The sequence below is a fragment of the Acinonyx jubatus genome, chromosome B3 (assembly GCF_027475565.1).
Source record: "Acinonyx jubatus isolate Ajub_Pintada_27869175 chromosome B3, VMU_Ajub_asm_v1.0, whole genome shotgun sequence".
Taxonomy (NCBI): Eukaryota; Metazoa; Chordata; class Mammalia; order Carnivora; family Felidae; genus Acinonyx; species Acinonyx jubatus.
In genome coordinates this window covers 28084962-28107508 of record NC_069386.1, presented here as the reverse complement: position 1 = coordinate 28107508, position 22547 = coordinate 28084962, and the positions used below count along the sequence as shown (strand labels likewise).

At 39.2% G+C, this 22547-nt stretch overlaps 1 protein-coding gene across 2 annotated transcripts in view; it reads right to left on the bottom strand.

Annotated features, from left to right (window-relative positions):
* The window catches only part of UBE2Q2 (ubiquitin conjugating enzyme E2 Q2), a 66799-nt gene extending 47972 nt beyond the window's left edge, over positions 1–18827 (bottom strand). The window contains exons 1-3 of one of the 2 annotated variants that reach the window (XM_027067847.2): positions 18329–18825; positions 6675–6776; positions 2092–2196 (exon numbers count right to left, since the gene is read on the bottom strand). In XM_027067847.2, the coding sequence (XP_026923648.2) occupies positions 2092–2196; positions 6675–6776; positions 18329–18520 (399 nt within the window). In that variant the 5' untranslated portion in view covers positions 18521–18825. Of the gene's footprint in view, positions 1–2091; positions 2197–6674; positions 6777–18328 lie in introns of both variants that reach the window. The other variant, XM_027067849.2, reaches the window with a different exon arrangement.
* Between the last annotated feature and the right edge of the window lie 3720 nt (positions 18828–22547).

Genomic DNA, 22547 nt, shown 5'->3' with positions numbered 1-22547 from the left:
TGGTAGAAATGACACTGGGCCAATTCCATATCTAAGCCTTAAAAAGGCCTGACAGCTTCTACTTTTGTGCTCTTGGAAGCCAAAAATTAAGAATTCTGACTACCTTCATGAATAAAGAGAAGTCAAAAGAAAGGGTCCATCCAAGAAGAGGATGAGATGCCATGAGAAAATGTCTGGGTGAAGAAATACCAAGGCACCACACATATGAGTTAAAAGGCCATTCGGGACATTCCAGAGCAGTCATGTTTCCAAATGACTACCAGTCCCAGCCACTATCTGACTGTGCAAGTGAGGCCAGCAGAAAAAAAAAAAAAAACTGTCCAGCTAAGCCTAATCAACCCACACAATTGTAAGAAACAGAATAAACTAAGTTCGGGGTAACTGCTTAAGCAGCAATAAATCAAAACCAAAAAGTTATGCTGTCCAAATAATATATTCAAAAATTGAAGGAAAAAACTTCCAGAATTTTAAATTAAAAGATAGAGACAGAATATGGAGACAATATAAAAGATACAAGGACTCAATTAAAGAGGTCTAAAATCCCATTAGTAGGCATTCCGAAAATGAACAAATAAAGAAAATGGAAAGGAGAAAGTTATCACAGAAAAAAATACAAGCACACTTAACCAAGGAGAAAGATTAAGGAGTCGACTTAGGAAAAAGACCCATCCATACTTAGTGTCCAGCAACAGGGCAGGGGGTGAGGGGGTGGGGGTGGGGGAGAGAGAGACCACAACTAAAAATACTCCATTGTAGTATTTTAGAACATCAAGGAAAAGATGAACTCTTAAAAGTTTCCCAAGTTAAGCATAGAAGAGTAAGACTCAAAATGGCATCAGGCTTAAACAGCACCATTGGCTAAAAGATGACAGTGCAGTCTTTGATATTCTGAGGGAAAATTATTTTCAACCTAGAACCACATATTCAACCAAACGATCAAACGTGACCATACAATGTAATAGTATGTAACGTTTATTGGGCATTTACTATGTGCCAGGCACTGCTCTAAATGATTTACATGTACTAACTCGTTTAATCTTCCTAGTTTCTCCCAAATATAGGTACTACTACTATTTTCCCCATTTCACAAACAAATTGATGCACACAGTGGTTGGGTAATTATCCCAAGGTCAGACAGCTAATAAGCAGCAGAACCAAGATTCAAACCTATAGTGGTCTGGCCATATATGTTTTTAGATGTTAGAACTCAGAAAGTGTACTACTCCTTCATGCTAGGATTCTACTTGAGGATGTACTCAGGCAAAATGAGAAAGGGTAAGCAGAAAGGTAACATGAGATCAGGTAACAATGGATCCACACTAGCAGAGGAGACAAAAATTTCAAATGACAGCTTACACAGCCAGACCAGAGAACAACCTGCTACGACTGGTGCAGAAGAACCAAAGGCTCCAGAGAGACAGGACAGAACACCACTTTCTAAACTAAGAATTATTATTATAAGGAGGACACTGCAAAAACAAAAAGCTCTTGAAAGAATGTCATAATAGAAAACTCTATACCACAAAGTCCTAATGATAAATAATAATTCATATGACTAAATATAACAGTGTTTTAGGAAGGGGAGATGGCCCAGAAGGTGGATGGTCTAAGAGCTAAATCCTTATCTACTTATAGCACAAAGTCAATAAATTAAGCCGTAAATAGGTAAATCTGGAAATCCAGAAAAATCAGAGGTGGTGGTGAACTAGTAGGCACTTCAATAACATTCGGGTTAGGCCTTAAGAAGCACAGATAGGCTTAAGGAGATGGCATTCCAGGTGAAGGTCAATGAATAGGCAAAGGCAAAAAACTGAAGAAGAAACAGTTATGGAAATCAGGAATGTTAACAAAGACAAAAAAGGTAGCTGGTAGTCTGGGGGAGGCAGTTGTTTCCCTGGTCAGGTAGGTCATAGTAAATACCAGCAGCTCCAAAGACTAAAAAGATTATTTTTAGTACTTAAAATAAAACAAACAATTCAACAAGACTGACTTCTAAATAACTTGTATAATAAGAAGAAAAATTATCCTGGTTTTACTTTTGCTTGAGACAATTTATTTTAGCTCTTGAACACTAGAGAATTTTTACTTTACCTGACCCGTGGGTATTGGTTGATCTAGCATCTCAACATCCAGGAGCTTAGGAAGGTTATATAATCTGCAGAGTTCACATATCAACCACTTCAATTGCTGACGAAGCTACAAAACACATTTCAGTAAATAAGCATTATGTTAAAGAGCCCTTAGAAGACATGAATAATGCTATGACTATTGTAACCAATCCAGTAGGAAATGAAAAGTTTGTTACTGCTCAGTTACAACTTACAGATAAAATAACAGTCTTTAAGAAATATTTTTAGGGGCTGCTTGTATAAGAAAGTTACTATGGCCTGGGGCGCCTGGGTGACTCAGTCGGCTGAGTGTCCGACTTTGGCTCGGGTCATGATCCCACTGTTCATGAGTTGGAGCCCTGTGCCAGGCTCTGGGTTGACAGCTAAGAGCCTGGAGCCTGCTTTGGATTCTATGTCTCCCTCTCTGTCTCCGCTCACACTCGGTCTCTCTCACTCTCAAAAATAAACTTTAAAAAAAGAAAAAAAGAGAAAGAAAGTTATGGCTTGAGTACAATCCTTACAACTAATACCTAGCAGAATGACAACAGCAAAAGTGCCTGAAGGAGAGCTCTAGACATTGTCCAATTTTCAGTTGCTAACTTCTTTTCTTAGAAACTTACAACTTCAGACAAGAATACATTTACATTCATTAATGAGGCTACAAAATATAGAGGCAGTGTTGTTACACATGGGTTATCAAATTATACATTCCAGTCATATTCATTTACAAGTAGAGACAAATGTTGTCTAGCAGACAGACCCTTGGAATCTAGAGGAACTTGGATACAGCATCTAATTCCCTGAGTTTTTTGAGGGTCCCCATCTATAAAACAAGGAAATTGAGAACTTCTTATAATGGTAAAGATTAAATAAAACCTGGGAAAACATTTGGCACTTAGTAGGTTCTTAAGCATTTGTCTTAAAAAAAAAAAAAAAAAAAAAAAAAGGAAAAAACTCACTAGGAAAACTGCATGGAATAACTCAGTAAGTTCCCATTTTTACACCCAGGGTGTTTCGTAAATATATTTAAGCAAAGAAGCAAGGTAAATTATGTTTATGAACATGTCTTTCATTGTTGGAAACAGTTTTTAATGTATAAGTTTAGGAATTGTGGTCTAAGAACCATGTTCAATACTTAGTAAACTTTACCTGGAACTAGTAAGGTAACTTATCTCACCTGGTCAGGAATAGTTTCCTGGATGTCTCTGACCAAGAAAAGAGATGAAGAAGCAGGTTTATGAAGGACTAAGAAAACAGAGGATTAAAATGGGTTAAACAAAGCAAAGAATAAGACTTTCCAAAACAGTCAAAGGAACAAGCAGAAATTAGGAAAGCTGAACAGTAAATTAGGATTTAAAAAAAAGTCCTCAAGCTTAAAAGGCAGCAAAGCCCCTGTGGATTTACCCCTCCAACAAGCTCTGCTTTAAGAACATAATGAAGATAAGAAAGGGAGACCTGGACACAGACGCAGCCACTCCAAGTCCTGGCAAAGAAGAGTGCTGTGGGAAGAGCAGCAGTGTAGTAGAGTCATACCAAGCAACAGGAAAAACAGGGTTGTATATCTTTCAGGAATTTCAGTTTCACCCTCCTCCCCCACCAATCCTCCCAAAAGCATTTGAAGGACGGAAGAAACTAAGATGGTTGGAAAAGATTTAAGAAATATTTAGAAGGTAGATGGACAGGTCTTAGAAACTTACTAGGTAGTTTGGGGAGGGGAGGTGTCAGGAAATATAGGTATAAAAGAGAACTTTTAGTTCCCAGTTTCAGGCACAGGTGTGTAAAGCTTCATTATTCATTTTGTCCCACTCACAATCACAAAAGAGAGTTACTGAAGGGAAACTTGATGGGGGTGGTAGAGTACTTCCAGGCAGGTAAGTTTAAATTCAAATGTAATCATTTTTAACAGCCATGGCACATCCAAGTGAGATTCCCTGATCTATGTGATATATAAACAGTTATATGGGTTTGAAAACTTGGATAAATTTTAGCTAAAGATACAGATTTAGGAATCCCTGGAATATAGACTATGATTTAAATAACAGTAGTGAAAGAGATTTCTTAGAGAAAGCACAGAATGAGAAGAGGCAGACCAAGGGAGAAGAGCTCAGGGAAGACCAGGGGAAACAGGAGACAGTAAGTAATCTGATGCAATTCTTCGCAAGATTATCAGTTCCCAGAGGACAGGGATAGGACTTGACTTTTGTATCCACCACTTATCACAAAGCCTGGCATAGAAGCCAGTCAATTAAAAACAAAAACAAAAAAGCTTCCATGTGTTCTATTAACAGTTTCCTGTATACACCCAGCGGGGGGGGGGGGGGGGGGGCGGGGAGGAGTATGCATAAACCCACATAGCACAGATACAGTTTTTTGTTTACAACATTGTATGCGAAAGGGGCCAGGTTATAAACAATATTCAGTGCCTTGCTTTTTCACTGGTAGATCCTATAAAGTTGCGTGTGTTTCTATGGAAAGACTGGCTGCATTCTTTTTAATTACAATATAATATTATATCATAAAACAACAGTAATTTTTATTTAATCAGCTTTTTACTGGCAGACTTTAAGTAATAAAGGTTTGTAAAATGGAGAAATGTTTTAACAAGGGAACAATCAACAGTTTCTAAATGGTGCAGAGAGATCAATGTTAGGGTTAAAGGAGTCCCTGGATTTGGCAACTAGAGATAAAAAAATCTTGGTTCAACAATGAAGACAGAATCCAGATTATAATAAAAGAAGTAAAGCAAAGGTGAGAAAATACAGCTTATTCTGTCAAGAAACTAGGTTATAAAATAACTGGCAGAGACTATTAACAGCAGAGGGTGATTTGGTTTTTGTCTTTTATGTAAATATATTAATTTTTTAGAATAAAATGAGGCCCAATTTTATGCTGTCATTTTGAGTATTTTTGGACAAAAAATTTTAGATACTGAAAAATAACCCAGTCATTTCCACTATTATAAAACTTACACCTTTAGATCTTTTCAGAGGTAACCTGCTAAAGGAGATAGCAGCAAGGATGCTATCTTTCCCTGTCCTGCCACTCCCCTGCTACAGATGTGAATATGTGTGTCTGGCTTTTTACTTTTACCTCTAACCTTCATGGCTCTCCTGATCGGCCTTTTTTTTTTTTTTTTTTTTTAAGTTCGTTTATTTTGAGAGACGGAGGGGGGGGGGGGGGGGAAGGGGCAGAGAGCGAGAATTCCAGACAGGCCCCGCAATGTCAGCACAGAGCACGATGTGGGGCTCAAAGCCACAAACCAAGAGTTCATGACCTGAGCCAAAACCAAGAGTCTGAGGCTCTGAGCCACCCAGGGTGCCCCCAACCTACTTGTAAAATACCCTTCAAACTGATGTTTTTCTGTTAATTTTAAGCATAAATGTGTTTAAACCACCTATAAATCATTTTGACAAAAATCTGAGGTAAGATTCTAACTTTGCCCAATGGTCAGTTCTCCCAATAGTATTCATAGAATAATCTACCCTTTCCTTTTATTTTAACTCATTTTAACTTATTGTGAATTATCAATTTCATGACTCTGTTTCTAAACTTCTATTGTCTTTGTCCAGTCCAGTGCCAGTATACAATATTTTTATTTAATATCTTTTGGACAACTCTCATTACTTTTTTCAACTATTATTTTTTTATTATTAACTCTTTAAAACAAACTTTAGAGTCATTTTGCAAAGTTCCAAAAATAAGACTATTGGGATTTTTAGGGGAATTAACTGCATTCAATTTATAAGTTAACATGAAGCTATGGAGATAACTGACATTTATAATACGGAGTCTACCCATCTAGGAACACAGTAGTCAAGTCTTCCATGTTATTTTTAATAAAGGATATAAAACTGTACAGAATATGACCTCAACTACTTAGAGTCTATGTATTTTACTAGCAAGAGAAAAAATACTGCTAGAAAATAGCTATCATTGTCAACAGTGGTTACATCAGGCAAAAATATTGTAAAGGATTTTTATTTCCCTTCATTTACTAAGTTCTCTTACAATAGTTGCTTAGTTTTATAATAAAAAAGTTAATTTTTTTTTTTTTTTTTTTTTTTTTGTAAAATGGAAAGTTACATTTTTTGGTACATTAAAAAAAAAAAAAAACCCAAAAAATAAAAAACGCTTTTTCTGGCTTTTACTGCAGTTACAGACTCCTGACAGAGAAAGCAATTCCCTAACACTAGCACTGATGTCATTCTAGCATTATTTCCCTTCACATCCACCTCAGTTCTTTTTCCCTTTTTCTACCTTTTACTTTGGGTAGTGATCCCTACCAAAAATGCTTGGTTGGTTTAATAATCACAATTCACTGAAAAGAGACCACTTAATTCATCTAAATTAAAGCTTAACTTATGGGGAATAAAAAAGATAAATCAGGTAGTACATAGAATTTGAAGGCCAGAAAACAAACAGACAAACAAAACTGGTCTTCAGCTCCTTTAAGATTATCAAATAATCATTAATCAGACTTTTTTTTATTATATGATCTCTTAACACCTAAGTTCTATATATAATGTTTTTGAGGAAAAAAGAAAGTAGCTTGGCTTATTTTCTCACCGAATTGTTGTTCTTAGTGTCTTCTAGACGTTCCAGCACTGATGTCAGATTTGGGTCATCGGAGTCCACAAACCATATTGGTGAAGAAGACGGGTAAGATTCCTATTACAAAGACACCTATGTTAAACACATTTTCATACCGACTAACCTAGATATGCAAATACACTACACCACCCACCAAATAGCACAATGACCATGGATTTAAGTAAAATATATCAGGGGGAAGAAAAGCAACACATTAACATCTATGTCTGGAGAGAAGTTTCTTTTTATGGATATTTTTTAAAACAAAGTTTTATGGTATAATCTTGCCTGCTCTATGTCAGATAATCTATAAATTTAAAATCAAACAAAAAGAGTTTACCCAGCAAGCAGTAGCATTTAAAATAGAAAATAATACACCACAAAAGTTACGTTTTATCAAAAGCTGAAAAAAAAACCCAAAATGGTACTCAAGCACCAGGAAGATGGACTTCCTTCCCTTACAAAGAATGGTCAATCATGGCCTGGATTCTCCAGCTTTAACATTTTTTTAAGGGCTTTAAAATCTGGAATCATAAATAAATCCCTCAAAAAGCAAAAACAAAAAACAAAAAAAAAATTAAAAACAAAAAACCTCACAACATTGAAGTATAATCTATAAATTTAAACCATACTTACTTTTGCCTTTTAATATAAAAAAGCTACATTTAAAAAAAATTTTTTTAACATTTATTTATTTTTGAGAGACAGAGAGTGAGCAAGGGAAGGGCAGAGAGAGAGGGAGACACAAAACCTGAAGCAGGCTCCAGGCTCTGAGCTGTCAGTACAGAGCCCAATGCAGGGCCCAAACCCAAAACCGGGAAATCATGACCTGAGCTGAAGTTCAATGCTTAACCGACTGAGCCACCCAGGCACCCGGAAAGCTACATTTCTAAACTTTATCTAGATGAGATCTAACTCCATTTTTAAAGGTAAAGCAAAGGAGTACAAACTAGGCACATGTTTTTAAATCCATATAGACGTTAAAATGCTTTTTAAAAATCTCACTATACTCTCTGAGCAATTATAGAAATTACTTTAGGTTTTTCTCCATTAGAAAATTGGCCCTAAAAAAAATTAAAAATTAAAACAAAAATCCCATTTAATTTTGCCTTTTTCCTAATAATTTTCATCCCTTCTCAGACTATAGAGAGGGATGTGGTTTCCAAAGGAACAGATCTCTTTAATTAGGTTAAGGTTATTTCCTAAATATAGCCAGTGTTAGAAGGCAGAACAAACAGCAATATAGTGACCATATGCTACATACAGCTTTCACTTGCCATTAGAAGATGGGCTTTTGAGACAGGCATTCTTCTTGTACAGCCACTGTCTGTGTGCTACAGCTCAGAGGTCAATGATGTTCTTTAACACTGTAGTGAGCAACCTCTAAAACAGTCCCAATAATCCTAACCTGGTAATTCCCTCCCCTAGACCTAATGACTCACTTTTAACAAACAGTACATCAAATAATGGGATGTCATCTCTAGGATTAGGTGACAAAAAGATGAGAACTTCTGTGTTGCTCACCCTCTCCTGCTCTTTTCATTTTTTCTGACTGAAGCCATCTCCCTATTGAGAGGCAAGAGACAGTGCAGCCTCTGACCAACTGCCAGCTAGAAACTGCACCCCTCAGACCTGAGGCCTGTAAGATTAATCCTACCAAAAACGATATGAATGAGATTGGAGACAGATCCTCTCCCAGTCTCACTTTGAGAGCACTGCAGCACTAGTCAACCCCTTTACTGTCTTGTGAGAGATCGGAGCCAGGGAACCTGATAAACCATGCTCAGATTCCTGACCCACAGAAACTGAGATAATTTTTGCTGTTTTAGGCTGCTAATTTTGTTACAGAGCAATATATAACTAACTCGAGTTCCATAAAATTCTAACATTTTATTCCATTGCAAACTGGGTACTATCAAGAAATGCTAGTTATGTATTTTTAAAAGCACAATTACATACGTTGATTTTTAAAAGCTAATGAACAAAGCACATGCTTTCACCTACTAATAGATATTTACTTTGTTCATTTGTACTGTTTTCTATTGCAAATTAGGGAAAAGTCCTTAATACTAGATACTAGCAACAGAACAATTAGATTCTAGGCATGGAAAAACAATTCTGCAGAACAGGATTAAAGCAGCATTGCTTTAAGAACTATAATCTCAATTACATTATAGTTCAAGCCAAACGGAACAGAGTATTTTTAAAGCACTTTACCAAGTATTCTTTGAAGAACAAAAAATTGTACTGAAGGAGGATATCATTGTATCTATTTGGTAATGGTTTATTTTGTTTTCCCACTCCTCTAATTCTCATGGTGTCCCAAATCTCTACACAGACAAAAAGAAACTTGGTCTTCAAAATTAATCCTATTCTCAAAGAAAACTATTTATCGAGTATTGCATTTTCTTCTTCAAATTCTTCAGCCAAGTTTAGGAACATACCACTAGACCTTAGTTTTGTATTTGCAACCTTAAAAACAACAGTAACAACAACAAAACCTAGATTTAGAATTTCACTGTGTAGGTTACTTCTACATAAGCAAAATAAAATATATGAACTGTTGCTCTGGACTAAAACCCCCTTAAAACCATATTATGAGAACTGTAACAACAAAAATTATTGAGACCAGTTACCACCCATGACATGTTCTTCCATTCCTATACATGAGAAGGTAGGATATATAGTTGATCTAAGCAACTATGTCAACAATTTTCAAAGTGGGGCCCCTTGAACCCCTAGGTCCAAACTACTTCTACAAGAATATAAACTGCCTTTTTCAATGTATTGACATTTGCACTAAAGGTATGCATACAATGGTGTGTAAAACTGGTGGAACCTTAGCACAAATAAAGGCAGTGACACCAAACTATACTTATAGTCATGGTATTCTTCACCACTATGCATTCAGGATATTTAAAGCACAAAGAAAAAGGTGTTTTAGTTAAGATTATCTGTGAAGAAGTTATTTTACTAAACCTCAAATCCTTACATAGGTCTTTTTAATATGCCAACTGATGAAATGGAATGCACACATGAAAACTCCTACAGAATACTTGAGAAAAAGCATTTACATGACCGAGCTGTGAAGTAAACTAACCACTTTAATGGAACACCAATTTTACTTGAAAGGATGACTGACAGACAATGGTTATTTCAACTTGGGTTTTTGACAGAGGTTTTCTCAAAAAAAAAAAAAAAAAGGGTGTTATTTCAAGGAAAACAAAGGACAGTATTTATTATTGCCAATAATAAAATTCAAGCTTTCAAGCAAAAATTAGAATTTTTGAAAACCTGTATCTACCACCATGAGCTGGAGAGCTTTATCTTAACATAATGCTTTCATGTTATATAATAAACATATCAACATTTAGAAGATTTCAGTGAACGTATTTTCCAAATAACCAATGGATGTTATAAATCATGCAAGGGGGCAGGGGATGGGCTAAATGGGTGATGGGCATTAAAGGAGGGCACTTGTCTTGATGAGCACTGGGTATTACATGTAGGTGATGAAAATTCTACTCCTGAGGCTATTATACTATATGTTAACTAACTAGAATTTAAATAAAAATTTGGGGGGAAAAAAACATGTAAGAGTAAAAGATCCATCCATTCACAGTTCAAGAAAAACCTACTTTTGGTGAAGTATTCAAAAAGAATAACTATAATTGTTTAAATGGCTATTAAAATATTTCTACTTTTCCAACCAAGTGTCTGTGAGAGGCTGAATTTTCTTCATAATATTTCATTCAAAACAACATATCCCCACAGAGTGAATGTAGAAAGAAATGACAGGCCAGACATCAAAGACATTTATCAGAAATGTAAAATTATGCCACTATTCTCACTAAAATGTTTTGGTGTAGGAAATGTAGCCATTTTTCATAATAATATTTTTATTAACATGTAATGGGTTTATTTCAATGAATATTTTAAATATTTGTTTTAATTTCTAATGATAAATATTAACATATAACCTACAAAAACAAAGGCTCCTTGGGCCCTCAGTATACTTTTAAATAGTATAAAGGAATCTGGACTCCAAAAAGAAGAGCTAACTTCTCCACACCTCCTCCCACTTGGCCCAGAATGTCTTCCTTGGAAGAAACATCCCTTCACCATTCTATATTAACCGATGTGGTTCCACTGGAGCTAGTTTTCCTAACTCCTTCCCATCCTCCTACCTTTTTCCTTTGACTCAAAACTTGGTCACAGGGCTCTAATGAGCCCATTCCACTCCCAGTGATTAGCGGTCAGGTGGGCTTAACCAGGCAAATCTAGGTCTTCTCTGGGACTAAAATTCTCTTTCTGGGAGATCTGGAGTCATAAGGACAATGCTGGCCAGCCTGGGGTAGCTAGCATTTATCTTACCAAAACAAAAAGGGTTTACGTAAACCCTTTTCTAAAAGGTCATAGATACTAGTATTTTCTGCCATGACGTGAGACTGCACACTTGCTAACATTTTTGCCAATCTGTTAAATAAAAGGTTCTACCTGGAAAGGGAAAAAAGTTCCTATACAATATAATTTGTTAGAGCTCCAGAAACCAGTTCATCAGTAAGAATGGAATGCCATCACTTCTAGGAAAGTCTCAAAGCATAATGTCCTCCATGCACAAGAATTTAGCTCTAGCTATTTATGTCCAAAACATTACTTAAAATAGAAAAAAAAAAAAAAAACAATAGAAATCACCTATACGTCCAATACCAGGAAACATGACAAACTCCATGTTACAGTCCTACAATAGAACACATGATAATGGAGGACATTATAGAGGAATAACTTATGACAGAGCTACAATTCTGTCAAGTAAAAAAACAGATTACAAAACAATCTGACATTTAAGGGAGAAGAAGTCTATATAAGCATAGAAGAAAAGACAAGATATATATCAAAAATTTGATAGTAGTGTCTTCTGAGTGGTAAAATTACAGGTGATTTTTTTTTTCCCATTTGTGCTTATCTGGTTTCTCAATTTCTTACAATAATAATGTCTTGTTTTCTACATTATAAAACATCCACCACCACCACCTCTGGAAACTAAGCGTGCACAAACTTTGCATCACGTTCAAGGTTTGTTCAGTGTAATATTTAAAAGACAATCTACTTCGGGGATGCCTGGGTAACTCAGCCGGTTAAGTGTCTGACTCCTGGTTTGGGCTTAGGTCATGATCTCATGGTTCCAGGGGTTTGAGCCTCAAGTCAGGCTCGGTGCTGACAGTACAGAGCCTCCTTGGGATTCTCTCCCTCTCTCTCCACCCCACACCCCTGTTCCTGCTTGTGTTTCTCTTTCTCTCAAAATAAACTTAAAAAAAAAAAAAAGACAATCTACGTCGAACAGCATCCAAAATTATGACCAATAGATTTAAATCTAAGCATACGCTCAATCTCTCAAATATATGAAGCATTTTAATTTTTACAACTAAACATTGTATATCTTGAAAAGATAGTTTCTTTACTATTTCTCTTTAAAATAACCCACAATGTGCCAATTTTAAGCACTTGGATGGTGCTCAAAAATCTCAATATAAGTTCAAGCAGTTTTCTTTACATTGTATGTTTCAGTGCTTATAACACAGCTCTTTTTCACCAGAGTTATGAAAATTTTAGACTTAAATAAACAATTATCTAGGCATCTAATTACTCAGGACTTTTTTCCTCCTGTTCTATTAGTTGTATCAGGCTTGCAGGATGAAGTTGTCTGTGACCACCACCATAAAGGTTATAAGGGAACACATTTTCAAACAAGTTCATCACCACTACCATTATCATCATAAAATGTTACATTATCTTAATCTGAGGCAACACAACTCAAGGTTAATCAAACCAACCTCTTAGCCCATCATTGCTTATGAAAATTATGTCTAATTCAGAAATAACTTGTCTACTTTCTACGTAAATCCACTAAGAGATCAAAGTGTGGCTCAACATTAAGCACCAGCCAGCAAAACTGCCTTCCAGGCTGCTCAGTTTCTGCTATCTTTCCAAATAATAGAACATAGAACATGGCCATCTCCAAGGACTTCATAACTTTTTGAAAACTGGTGCACAAAACTTTTTGTTGAAGGTTCAGAGGTAGAACAGTTGTAATTCTTCCTGAGTCCAGTTATGAGACACACTACTTTCACATTCTGTTGTTCAGTAAATGTGGGGTGGAGAACAAAACTGACAGAATTACCTTATAGGACCCTAATAAAAGTCTAACTGCTCTGACATTAAAAAAATAAAAAGCTACCAAAAAAAAGAAATTACTCCCTGCTAATCATTTTATAAGTACACAACTAAGTAACATGATCGGAGCCCACAAAAGCAGAATGAAAAATCTAATACCTGGTGAAAGAAAAATACACACATACCCTGTGATCTGAAAAATACTTAAGTGTTCTGAGTAGCAAATTACAGCTAATCAAAACATCACTGTAAGTAAACTGAGGCAGAGAAAGTAAAGGTGCTGAAGAAAAGTCAAACCACCCAATGTGCAGAAACCACTAGACAGTTTCCTTGGTCCGGAGTCTGCTTTGTCTTTCAGAATAATCTTTTAGAAGAGAACACAGAACACTGTTACAACAGCTTTGGAAAAGGGAACTCTGGTTCATCACTCTGGCTCTCCAGGAATGCTTTACTTTTGGCAGGGACTGTTTGTCAATTCAATTCCCCACCCCTCAACTAGCTGACATTTATCTAATACTATCCTTTTCCAGGTCTAAGGAAGTTTAACAAAAAATCAAGTTACTAAGGGTATACACCATTCATAAAATGGAAACCTAAGTCTCCTCTTCATGTATCTGTTCTTTCAAGGGCGGGCATAAAAATGGGGATAAAGGAGGATAGATAGATAACAACTGGGAATTTGACTCTATACTATAAATTGGTCAGATGAATGGAAACAATGATTCCTCTGACCCGAAAGTACCACTAAGGTGTTCAGCATGATGGTTCTGCTATTTCCAAACGATTCTCCAGGAGTTCAATTTGGAAAAGTAATCTGTCCCAGGAGGGCAGACCAAAGAAAAAGTCTTGGACTCTTTAACCAAGTTAGTTGTTCATGATTTCCTTTGTATAGCCTTGATGGGGCTACTTTTTAATCAGTGTAAAGACTAGAAACATGAAAAATTAAGAAATTAACAGCACTGATTTATTTCCCATGTAAATCTGTTAGAAAGCACTTTTCAAAATAAAATGTTATTCAGCCATCAATTTCATAACTGTAGAGGACATTATTCTTGATAAAGAGCTTTCCTATATAAGCTTTCAAGCAGGACAAAAAAGTATGATCTACTTTATAGAAAAATACAGTACAGGAAGTGATTTGCTTAAGGTCCCAGCTACTAAGTATAGACTAAACCTTTTTCTCTCACCTAAACTCCAAGCTCTAACATTTGTTATTTTAGTGTCTGGCTGTGGGGGCAGGGAAGGGAAGGGAATTTTTCACAATGATGAACAGAAATGTAATTAGCGAAACAAAAAAATGTGCTACCACACATTTTACCACTGGCAAATAGTCACTACTCATGCAGAAAGAGTAATGGTTTATGCTACCCACACAATAAAAGTATGAAGTTTTATTTGTTTACCAGCTAATTTACATCCTGGGGGGGATTTTTCACTCTGAAACAGTGATTCCCTACCAAGAGTTACCAGATGCCAGGAAGTCCATAAAAGGAGTAGTGGAGTTGCCAAGTCACGTTAGATATTTCAAAAGGACTAAAAGAAAGCCATGTATTAGCTCCCAATAAGGCCACGCAGGTTATTAAGACAAGCTGCTTTGCTTTTAGGTGTGAGCATAACAACTGGATGTTAGTGCTAACTAGCTATTAGATGTTTGCATGACACTCCTTCATATCAGGAATTCACAGAAAACAGTAAGAAAGACTCATTGAGATTGAAAATAGCATTCTTTCCCTTCATATTTAAGATTAGGACAGATTTATATAACAGGAAAAGATTTAGTTCAATTCCTTTGGCTTATACAGTAAAACATCTGTTTTGTTTTTTACTTCTTAAACCTGTCTTTCATATGAAGTCAAATTACAGATTTCCTATCTAGTGACCTTTTAAATCTTAACAATTGTGGGTAGAGAGACAGAGAGAGAGAGAGAGAGCGCGCGCGCAAAGAGGGCAGAAGGGAAGAGAATCCCAAGCAGGCTCCACACTCAAGCACAGAGCCCAACATGGGGCTTGATCCTAGGACCACAAGCTGAGCTGAAATCAACAGCGGGATGCTCAACTGACTGAGCCACTCAGGTGCCCCTAAATATTTAAATGTTTCTTGATGTTATATCTGCACTCTTGACAAACTCTTTGCAGTTAACTTACACAGTAGTTAAGATTTTTGTTCAAACAGAATATAGCTAAAATGGTGGCCTTATAGCCAATAGGACAGATATTTACTGAGCATTTACTGAGTGGAAGATAAAAAGCATAATTATAAACTATTCTTCCCTGCCATCATAAAAAAAAAAAAGGCAATCATCTAAAACTATTATAAACAAAACATAAGAAAACAAGGGGCATCGGGGTGGCTCAGTTAGTTGGGCATCCGATTTTTGGCTCAGGTCATGATCTCACAATTCGTGGGTTCAAGCCCCACGTCAGGCTCTATGCTGACAAGCTCGGAGCCTGAAACCTGCTTCAGATTCTGTGTCTCCCTCTCTCTCAAAAATAAACATTTAAAAAACATGTAAAAAAACAACAACAGAACCCAAACAGTAAATAGTAAGGTCTACAGAAGGGAGGAAGGGAAAATAAACACTAGCATAAACTGAATATAAACTCATAGAAGAGCCTTGAGGGATGGTCAGACATGGCAAGACAGATTGGAGTGGGGTAAGGGGCACATTCCATCTGGAAAAAACTTATGCAGAAACCTGAAAGAAAAAGAGGGCACAGTATCTTTAGAAAATTATTCAGAAACTGGCATGCATGAGTGTAAGGAAACTGGTGAGGTACTACTCACTCAAATGTTAAAGAAACTACATAAGTATGCTTCTTGGTGAGCAATGGAAAAGACAGTCTGGTATACAGCAGAGCTCAATAAATATTTGGGAATAAGAGAAAATAAGAAAAATTAAAGAATAGATCAAACTCATTACTTTTTTTTAAGAGCTATAACCTTGTAGAGAATAGCAATTCACAAACACAGTAGATACGTGTGGCATTTGAAATCCAATTCCATTTTTCTTTGCTCTTTCCCTCTAAAAAATGGCATGGACACTAGCAAGCCATTCAGATTTTATAAAAACACTTACCTATGCTTAAAGGGTCTTTATCTTTTAGAGATACTGAAATATTTACAGATGAAGTGACAAAGGGTCTTTATCTTTTAGAGATACTCACTGAAATACAGATGAAGTGACAGGTCAAGAACCTGCTTCAGAATAATGTGAGGTGGGGTACAGATGAAATAAGATTGGCCAAAAATTTATCACTGTTGCGGCTGAGTACATGGAGGTTTTTCACACTATTCAACTTCTGTGTATGTTTGATGTTTGTCCACAAAAAGTTAATACACATTCATACACACTGAGCTTCCATCATGATAATTATCTTTGGATAATATCTGTCATAATTTTGAGTAGTTTCTACTGTGGTACCATTATACCAGTTCCTACCAAATCCTCCTTTCACTGGGTGTCTCTCATTCACTCCTTGCTCCACTTCCTAATCCAGGTCTTCACTCAATACTTTGTGTGCAGCTTACTCCTATCAGCCTATTGTATGGTTCTCAATGTGGGCACTGCTAGCATTTGAAGAGGAATAATTCTTTGTTGTGGCAGACTGCCTGAACATTACAAGACATCTGGCATCCATGGACCCCTGGCACTAAATGCCAGCACAGCAGCACCACCATCCTACAAGCGATTGAGATAACCTAAACCATACATACACATTTCCTAATATCACACACTAATTAAACCTGTAGTGAACTACCCCTAGTGCCAGATGGGAAACACATTTTTCCAACTTACTACCTCAGTAATTTAGTACCTCCCCACAGCCTACAAGTTCAGTACTCTATCATGCAAACCAGCCCTACCTTTTCCTGGTCATACCCCCAACTTCAACCAGAATAATCACCATGCAGGCCAGTCTCCGTCATGGTCACTACTACCTCCTATTTCCCATCCTTCGAATATCTTCTCTTTTACCAGCCTCTATCCCCATAATTTGTCAACTCCTAAGCAAAGCACATTTTCTCAAGCTTTGGTGTTTTGGGATTGCATTTCTCTGCTTAAAATGCACTTCCACTCCAAGATTCAACTCACCTGTGGCAGCCCAACTCCACTGTCAGCCTCTCACCAAAGCCTTCTCCGAAGCACCACCCCACGACCAAACTCAAAATTAATTGCTCTTTGGCTTTCAGAATGACACCACAGAACCTGGTAACACTTTGTTATATGAAACTCTTCCCCTAAGATTTAGTTCTGAAAGCAGGGAATGCGTGGTCCAGTTTTGCAGAAACCAGTCAAAACCTAGAACAGAACACCTATATGTTCAATAGATGGCTTCTCTCCTCAGTACAGCACTTGTTATTTTTCTTTCAAAAATACACCCTACTCCCCCAGATATTCTTTCTGAAAATTATTTTAAGGTCAATTATCATAACTTTAAGGCCTTTCCAAACTCTGGAGTACCGGGCACACTTTAGGCACCTGAGTAGCCAGGTGCCTAAAGGCACCAAAAGGACTTCACCAAAAGGAATCAAAGACACGAGACTTGAAGGAACATGAAACTACCACCTTGACTCCTGTTATAAGGACCATCCATATTCTGCAGTTCGTAACAATACCCTAAATCAATTTCACCACAGTTTAATCACACACGGTCACGAAAAACATTCAATATTTCAATTATCTTAACCAAGTCCCGGGTTTCTAACAAGCTTCCAACTTGAAAGAGTAAGCTTTAAATCGTCTTTTTGGCTTTGGGCAACCTTTTGGCTGCAAATAACTCATTACTTACACACAGGAGGAGCTATGTAAGCAAACACGGATACCACCACCTGCCGAATCCAGGTACAAAGCACCTTTCAGAAACACGTACGCGCAGAGCCAGGCCAGCAGGAAGGGGATAATTCAAACAGTACCAGAGGCTGCATTCTAAACTTTTTTCCCCTCGAACGCATTAGTTTTCAATAGCGGTTTTTCCTTAACACAAACTTAAAAATAATTGGGTGAATAAGCAGGACCAGGAAAACCTGACTGAAGAGTAAGGCGTTAAAACTGGAGGGCCCTTCCCCGCCGGGGTTCAAATAGCCATAGCCGACCGGCCTTGCGTGGCCCCGGGAGCAGGCCGGCGGTGGGGAGCCATGGCGACCCGGCGAGGGAAAGGGCCGCCGCAATCTCCCAACCCGAAGCGCGGAGACGGGAACCTACGGGGACCAGCCCCAAACCCAGACCCGCGGAAAAAGCTGAGAAATGCGCCGCCCGCCTCCTCCCACCAAAGCCTGGAGCCTGCAAGGCTGGGCCTGGGCTGGGCCCCTTGCCGGGGGAAAGGGGCGGATTCGCCCCGCCCGGGGACCCGGGAACCAAGGGGCCTCTACAGGACCGACTCCCCTTTGTCCGGGAACTCAGGGGACCCCTTTCTGCCTTCGCCTGGCTCCGAGGGGCTGAGCCCGGGCGCCTCACCGTGATGTTGCAATGGAGCGTGAGCGGCGGCGGCGGCGGCGAGTGTAGGCTGCCGGGCGGTGCCGCAGGCGGCAGCAGGAACTGGCAATGGAGCTCGTCCAGCTTCCAGCTGACGATGCGGAATCGCTCGTGGTTCTTATCGAAGATGGACGCCAGGAACTTCAGCTCTGCCTTGAGCCCTGACACGGACATCTTCCCCTCATCTCCGGCAGGAGGGGTGCGAAAGGGGAGCCGGGCCCGGGGCCGCCGTCACGGCCGCGACCGCCCCGCAGGGCCGGTCCGGGACCGCGCTCTTGCGGCTCCGCCTCTCCCCGCCGCCGAGGCCCGCGTGGGATGGCGGCTGAAAATGGCTAGGGACACCGAGGCCTCGGCCAGCAACTGTGTAGCGGGCGGCCCGAGCGGCTGCTCTCTTTGTAACTGACTCTGCCGGCAGGGGACCGCGGCCCCGCGGCTTAAAAGGGCAACAGCGACACCGCCCCCGCTACCGACTGGGAAAGGGCTGCCCCCACCCCGCCCCCATCCCCTCCCCGCCCCGGCGCGCCCCGCGCGCCCCTGTTCCGGCGCGTGCACGCGGCCTGCGCGCGGGCCCGCCTGGCCGCCCCCTCCTCGCCGTGACCCAACCCTCTTCCTCCCCAACCCATCTGCTTCGCTCCTCGTGCTCTAAGACGCGAGGCTTGGGGCCAGCTGGCTCCCAGGTCCCTGATCACCTGGAGGAGCAGGAGACCCCTGCGCGCCCCCGCTCCCAAGCCTGGGGCGGGCCACGTGCGCGGCCTATTGCGCCGGCCACGTTGGCGCTGCTGCGGACGCGCGCCAGCCCCTTGGGGGCGGCTCCTCCTCTAAGCTCGGAGCACACCACCCACTCACCTGACCCAGGCCAGGCCCTAATGGGAGGCGGCGGGCGGCGGGTAGCTCTTCGGACGCAAATCGGCCCACTTACCTTCATCTTCGCTGCTCTAACCCCAGTCCTAGCCCCACTTCGCTACCCTGGGTTCCTGCCAGGGCCTTTTTTCTCTCTTCCTTTCCTGCCTTGAGTTTTTGTCCTGTTTCCCAAATTTAGGGAAACCCTCCACCTCCCATAGAGGCAGGGCTGGCCTATTTTCAGTAAAGTCTTAGCTCAAATGTCATTTCTGAGAGGGCCTCCCTGACCGCCCAATCTAAAATAGCCACCCAGTCACTATGTCACATCATCCTATGTTATTTTTTTTCCTCTCAGCACCTATCACCATCTGATATTTTTCTTGTTTGTTCATTGCCTCTGCCCAAGGTGAATGTCTTACTCAGGGTGGTATCCCCAGGATCTAGAACAAAACCTTTCGTAGACACCCAGTGTTACTGAATGAATGCTCCTATCTGGAATGCCCAGCACTTAATACAATCGGTGGCACATTCTAGATGGATGAAGGACTGTATGGCAGTCTAAAGGAATACAGTATAATTGGGCAGGCAATAGTATGTTTAGTTATACGTACTAGAAGCAGTATCCATCCCATAAGTGTGCAACCTATGTAGTTGTACAGGGCTGCTAGCTTAAAAGGAGCTTGTGCTTGGTTTAATGCTCTGCTGTAGCCCTTTTGAAGTCCTTAATAACTTTTCAACAAGGGGTTCTGCATTTTCCTTTTACACCTGTCTTGACTGGAGGTATCTAACTTTCTCTGCTGTCTGAATGTTTCCTGCTTTGTGATCTACAAGTGGTTCCTGGTCTACTGGTCCCTTAGATGACATAATACAGAACAACACAGGGAGATATTAGGTCCACTGAATGAGGAATATTTTTAAAGTTTTTCTTTTCATTTACTTCTGAAATATTGTATCATATTATAGTGCTTCTTAATTTTCAGGGAGTTACAGACCCTCCAGAGAATTTAATAAAAGTTATCCATTTTCCTGGTAAAAGATCTCTGCATATAAAGTGTTGTATCTATGGGGATTCATGGTCCTGACACTAGAGATACCATTATGAATTGGGACCAAGAGGAGAAGGGGTTCCAGTCCTGAGGTGTGAGGCAGAAATAACTAGAATACTGTATTGGCACTAGTGCTGGGTTAAACACTGGAGTGGTTTGCTGCTTGCTTTTTCCTTCAGTGCCCAGTACTCTTGGGACCCTAATGGGCATGGTAGTCATGAACAAGAATTTCAGACAAAGGGGAACAACCTTTTCAGAACCTAATGACTCTGAGAAATAAAATGCTCTAAACAAGTTATTTAATCTATCTAAGCTTTATTTTGTTATCTCTAAATTGTTATGAGTAAGTAGCTGTATACATGAAATTGCTTTTACCAGTTATATTTCAGATATAAACCTATAAATATCAACTTCACAAGCATTTTTTGAACATCTGCTCTGTGCCAAGCCATAAAGGGCTAGACAGAATAGAATCTGAATTCAGGACGCTTAAAGTCTAGCTTTGGAAACAAAACACTGTTTCCAGATGCTTTAGGCTGCAGATAACAGAAAACTGTGACTTACAATTGCTTGGACAATAAGGAAATGTATTACTTCACATAATGGGAAGTTCAGAGTCAGGCAGGCTCCAGGATTGGTGATTAGATCTTCAATGATATGAATAGACCAGATTCTCTCCATCTTCTTTGTCAGGATGAGAGCAAGGAGGCTGTAGAGCAGTTCTTGTGGGTTGCACCTAGACATGACAATATCCAGAGTCAGAAAAGACTGTTTCTTCCATGTCTCCTTCTAAGACATGGGGACCTTTGCAAGATTCTGCCCAGCTGTCTTCCCTTGTGTGTCATTGGCAAGAAATGTGTCACATGCCCATCCCTAAACCAATCACAGGTAAATGGATAGGACCATTATCATTCAGTGGACTTCCAATCATCTGGGATGGAATGGATGTTGAGACAACCACAATGTTTACTAGACTCACAAATAAAGATAACATCAGACCACAACTGATAAGTTCAAACTACTGAACTAGCACCCAACAAGGAAGAAATTATTTCCAGAAATTACTTGATAAAATATGATCATGTTCAGAGAATATCCAAGAGCCCAGTTGATTATACAGTATAGTCCAAGAAGATAAATTTGAGATGTTATCTGACACCTGATTTCAGGAGCTGAAATACCATGCTAGGGACTACACTTTCATTTGGTGAGAGTCATCACTGTTAAGATTAACCTGACATTAATGTGTACAAAATAGATTTCAGTGGGTTTAAAACTGTGAAGTAGCCATGAAGAAGAAGCAGGAAACCCAGAATCTAGATCTGACCTGCCATTAACTCAATAGAATAAGTCACATTCAGCTCTGAGTTTCTTCAGCTCAAATAATAGTCTTTCAGATTGGTCCAAATCAATAGAGAGAAACAATGAAGTAGGAGATGTGACAGTGGGAGTAGAAAGGACTACACTGATTCTAGGGATAATTCTGAGATAGAACTGCTAGATGTTAGAGTTGATACAGAGAGAGAGAGAGAGAGAGAGAGAGAGAGAGAGAGAGGTGTCTTATTTAAAGTAACATTGACATTTCTAGAGCAGGTGGCTGGGAGGGAGTGATGTTATTGATACAGCCAGAAAAAAGATGAATTTGAGGTGATAATGGGACCTCAGAGAATTTGTATTATAGGCCTTGAGTTTATAAGGGAAGTCAGCTCAAGACACATTAATTGTAGATCAGCCACACAGAATGATAGTAGAAGCCTTGAGTGTGGGTATGATCGTTGAGTCACAGGGGAGGGAAGACAACTTAGGCCATTGAAGGGACCCTGAGTCATTGAAGAAGTCAATGTGTGTCAGATTATCTGTGGAAAGGACAAAAAAGACAAGGACCAAGAAAAATCCAAGGGCTTTAGGGATTAGGAGGTCTATGGTGTTTTAGAGAAACATTACAATAGAATGGACATGGGATAGAAGCAAAGACACTGTATGTAGACTATGACTTTGAAACGTTTCAGAGTAATGAGAAAGATGAATGGTCATTTGCAGTAGCAAAGCAAAGGGAAACTTTGGTCTGTTTTTATTATAATATAGACAGAGGTAGATTTATTGTGAATCTTAACCTTCAGGGCCCCTCACACTTGCACAAGTCCCTTCTAAATACAGCTGACCCTTGAACACCACAGGTTTGAATTCACAGTTCCACTTACATGCAGATTTTTTTTCTGATAAATACAGTCTAGTATTGTAAATGTATTTTCTCTCCCTTATGATTTTCTTAGCAACATTTTCTTTTTTCTGTCCTTATTGTAAGAATACAATAT